This window comes from Pygoscelis adeliae, unplaced genomic scaffold (assembly GCF_000699105.1).
Source record: "Pygoscelis adeliae isolate BGI_AS28 unplaced genomic scaffold, ASM69910v1 Scaffold482, whole genome shotgun sequence".
Taxonomy (NCBI): domain Eukaryota; kingdom Metazoa; phylum Chordata; class Aves; order Sphenisciformes; family Spheniscidae; genus Pygoscelis; species Pygoscelis adeliae.
Window position 1 is genome coordinate 629,659 of NW_008824192.1, and position 3,534 is coordinate 633,192.

Here is a 3,534-nt window from a genome sequence, read left to right on the forward strand (position 1 = left end):
CTATCGTACTCCTAACCAGAAGATACGATGATGATACTATCTGCTGGGGTGGTTTTGTGTTTTTTTTTTTTTTTTCTTTTTTTGCATGTAACGGTCGGGCCTTCCCTGGGCCCGTGCTGCCCTCTTCCGGCACCGGCAGCTTTTTTTACAACACAAATCGGGCGAGGGGGGGGCGGGTCACAGCGTGCGTGTCCCCCGCCACCGGTGCAGCCCCCGCATCCCCGGGGATGCTCAGGCGAGGAGCCGGGAGCGGGCAGCATCCGCCTGACGAGCTCCCCCTGTATCCCGTAGGAACACGGGTGTACAGCCCGCCAGAGTGGATCCGCTACCACCACTACCACGGCCGTTCGGCAACGATCTGGTCCCTGGGCGTACTGCTCTACGACATGGTCTGCGGGGACGTCCCCTTCGAGCAAGACGAGGACATCATCCAGGGTCAGCTCTTCTTCCGACGGCGGGTCTCTCTAGGTGGGTACCCGGCTTCGTGGCGGGATAATGGGTTTTGGGAGATGGCACCGGGCACAAGAGCATCCTGCTCTTAACGGCTGTGGAGGAGGTTGATCTCCCGTGTTAGCTGGAGGAGGTGGGACATGTCCTGCCATCCCGCTCTCCTCCAAAACGGGTAATCGACTGGGGGGTTTGAGTGCAGCTCTGAGCACACCCAGCACGGCCTGGGCACTGTGGACAAGAGCCTTCTCTGACTGATGGGCGGTTTCTGGTTTCTCTCCCCAGAGTGCCAGCATCTCATCAGGTGGTGTTTGTCCATGCGGCCCTCGGACAGGCCATCTTTGGAAGACCTTTTCAACCATTCTTGGCTGCAAGGCATTCACCTGCCCCAGGAGACGGCAGAGATCCACCTGCACAGTTTGATCCAGGAGCCTGGCAAGTAACAGCTCCACGCATCTCCTGGCCATAAGAAGCAAAGACGACCAGACTTTTTCCTCGTGACCGTAGCACTGAGCAGGGATCATCAGATGGGAACACGCACATCTTGTCCTGGAGCTGGGCTGGAGACCTGGTCTTCCAAGCGCTGGTGACCACCATCCAACCCAGCTGTCCTGGACTCCATCTGAATCATCCTGTCTCATTTGATGTTTTGCCAGTAAATTTTTTTTTTTTGGGTTTGGGTTCTGGTTTTGGGGGCTCCCAGGTGTCTTCCTGACCTGCTGAATTCGGGACCGCGAGAGGATCGGAGACCTTATTGCGAGAAAAGCTCCGACGGGGGAAAACTGACTGGGGGGGGAGGGCAGGTACCGTGGCCGAATGGCTGTCTCTTCTCCGCTGTCACCGTGCTCGAGTGCCTTCAGTTGCGATGTGGGCTGTGCTGGAGGAAATACTTGAATTTTCCTACACTGCTGCTTTTCCAAGACTCGCCTGGGTATATAGTTCCTTTTCCCTTTTCAAAAAGAAAACAGGTCAGAAGATGCTTGGGAGCCAAGCGGGCGATGCCTCGCCTCCCGTGCCTCCATCTCGCATGGATTTTCTGGGGTTCTTTGCTTCCCTGTGCCCTCACGAATGCACAAACAATGCAAACCAACAGAGCTGTAAATGTGTACAAAGTTATATAGGAGCAAAGCTTGATGTACAGTTGTTGATAGTGATAACATTTTACCTTTTTTCTTTTTTTTCCAGTTTTTGTTTTTAATTTATTTTCATGAATTTGTTTTTGTTTTTTAAAGGAAGAGTTCTAGCCGATAGGATAACTTATTTATTTATTTATAATTCACGTGGGTTTCCAACCCACGCCTTGCTTCTACAGCTGCTGATCCCCCGGTTTTCCATTCGGGTCTTCCCTCCGTGTCCGTCCTGTGTCCATCCCCGGGTCCGTAGCGTTTCTGTCGGATGTCTGGCGGAGGTGCGGAGCGGCTGCCTGCTCCCCAGCTGTCTGTGTACATAGTTCTGGTTGCTGTCGTTTCCTTGCCACGTGCAGATCTCAGTTTGCAGATGAGTTTTGGTTTTCCCCACGGGTGTCTTGTCTGGGGCTGGGGAGGGGGGAGCCGGCCCGAGCTGTCCGCGCTGTCGAGTCTTTACGTGTAACCAAGTGTGTAGCCGGCGGGTTTTTTGTTAATAGTTAATATTGTACAGGGGAATTCAGAAATCTTATTTTTTTTATGCGGTTTTAAATAAAAACAAACCACTTGACGTGATGGAGACATCCCTTTATTGCGGGGCGGGACGAAGGATGCTGGGAGCACGCTGGGTGCCGGTGACCACGCCATGGCTACCGTGGGGACCGCTGGTTTGTCTCCAGCCAAGACTTCACTCCAAAGGTCCCACCCAAAGGCTTGCCGAGCGGCGTTAACCAGGACCAGCCAGCCGAAAGCACCATGGGGAAAGCTGGATCCGGCCCTTGGCGGGGTGTTTCCAGGGCCGGCTGCTCCTGGCAGGTCTCCTGGGAGAGATCAAAGGGATGTGGAGCCCTTTTCGTTTCCATTCATCCGCAGGCTGGTGCGGAGCATGTGCCGGGGACGGCAAGTAAACAAAGATCAAAGCAACCTGACGAAACGCCGGATGTTGTCAGCCAAATTAAATTTTGGTAAGGCAGATCCTGTTGCTCCGGCTCTGTTGGCGCGGAGCGGGTGTTGCATGTCAGGTGCTGGTGGGTGAAGAAAGCCGCCGGTGGGCTGTCCCCACCTCCAGCTCGGCCGCGATGAGCGCGGAGCGAGAGGAAGTCGATCTTCGGATTACGAGAAGTCGGTCGCTATCAGTCAGCAGCGGTAACGCTTCGCTCGAGCTCTTACCCTCCAAACTGTCAAACCCCACTTCCCAGCTCCGGGGTGCTTCGGCTTCAGGGGTGGTGTTTTTTTTGGTGGGGTGTTTTTTTTGGTGGTTTGTTTTTTTTTTTTATAAATTAATTAAATGTGTGAGGCATTTTGAAGCTCTGTTCCTGCTTGACCTCATGGAGCACCTGCTGCTGTGTGCACACAGGGCTGTGTGTCTCCTACTCGAAGGAAGGGGCACGTTTCCCTTTCTGCAGGTCACTTTGCAAGTCCCACGGCCAGATCTGATGCAGAATCGGGCTTTCCTTGGCCTGCCCTATGGCTTTCTTGCTTAAAACCCCCAGGCCCAGGGAGTTCCCCCTTTCCCTGGGTCACCTGGGCTTGCCAGCATGGCTCTCTGAGCCGTGGGGCCACTATCGGAGGGAACCGGGGATCCTGGAGCCACGTCCCAGCCTCGTGGGGTGACCTGGTGTGCTGTGTCACCTCTGTGCCTCTGCCTTCAGCAGAAAGTGTTAACTCAGTCTGTTTGTTTTTCTTTTTTTTTTCTTTTTTTTTTTAAACTCAGCTGCATCTTTCATCTCCTCCTCGGGGCTGCTAGAAGCAGGAAGCGCAGCTCCAAACGCTTTCAAAGTTTAGGCCTATTTTGAGATGTGGTTTGTATTTAACCTCCTCTTTTGTTTTTTCCCCGGACCATCCGGGAAGCTGCTCTTACACGAAAGAAAACCTCTCCGCCACACCACCTGCTACCGCGAGGAGCCCAAGCCCCTCGGGTGGCCACTGTCGTCGTCCTCCCCCCGCCACCACCGACACGCCA

General features: G+C 54.3%; 1 protein-coding gene across 1 annotated transcript in view; it reads left to right on the plus strand.

Moving 5' to 3' along the window:
• PIM1 (Pim-1 proto-oncogene, serine/threonine kinase) overlaps nt 1–1,635 on the plus strand; it is a 37,883-nt gene extending 36,248 nt beyond the window's left edge. Inside the window, exons 2-3 of the mRNA XM_009334768.1 lie at nt 292–468; nt 733–1,635. Of these exons, the coding sequence (XP_009333043.1) occupies nt 292–468; nt 733–890 (335 nt within the window). The 3' untranslated portion in view covers nt 891–1,635. The remainder of the gene's footprint in view (nt 1–291; nt 469–732) is intronic.
• The last annotated feature ends 1,899 nt before the right edge of the window (nt 1,636–3,534 follow it).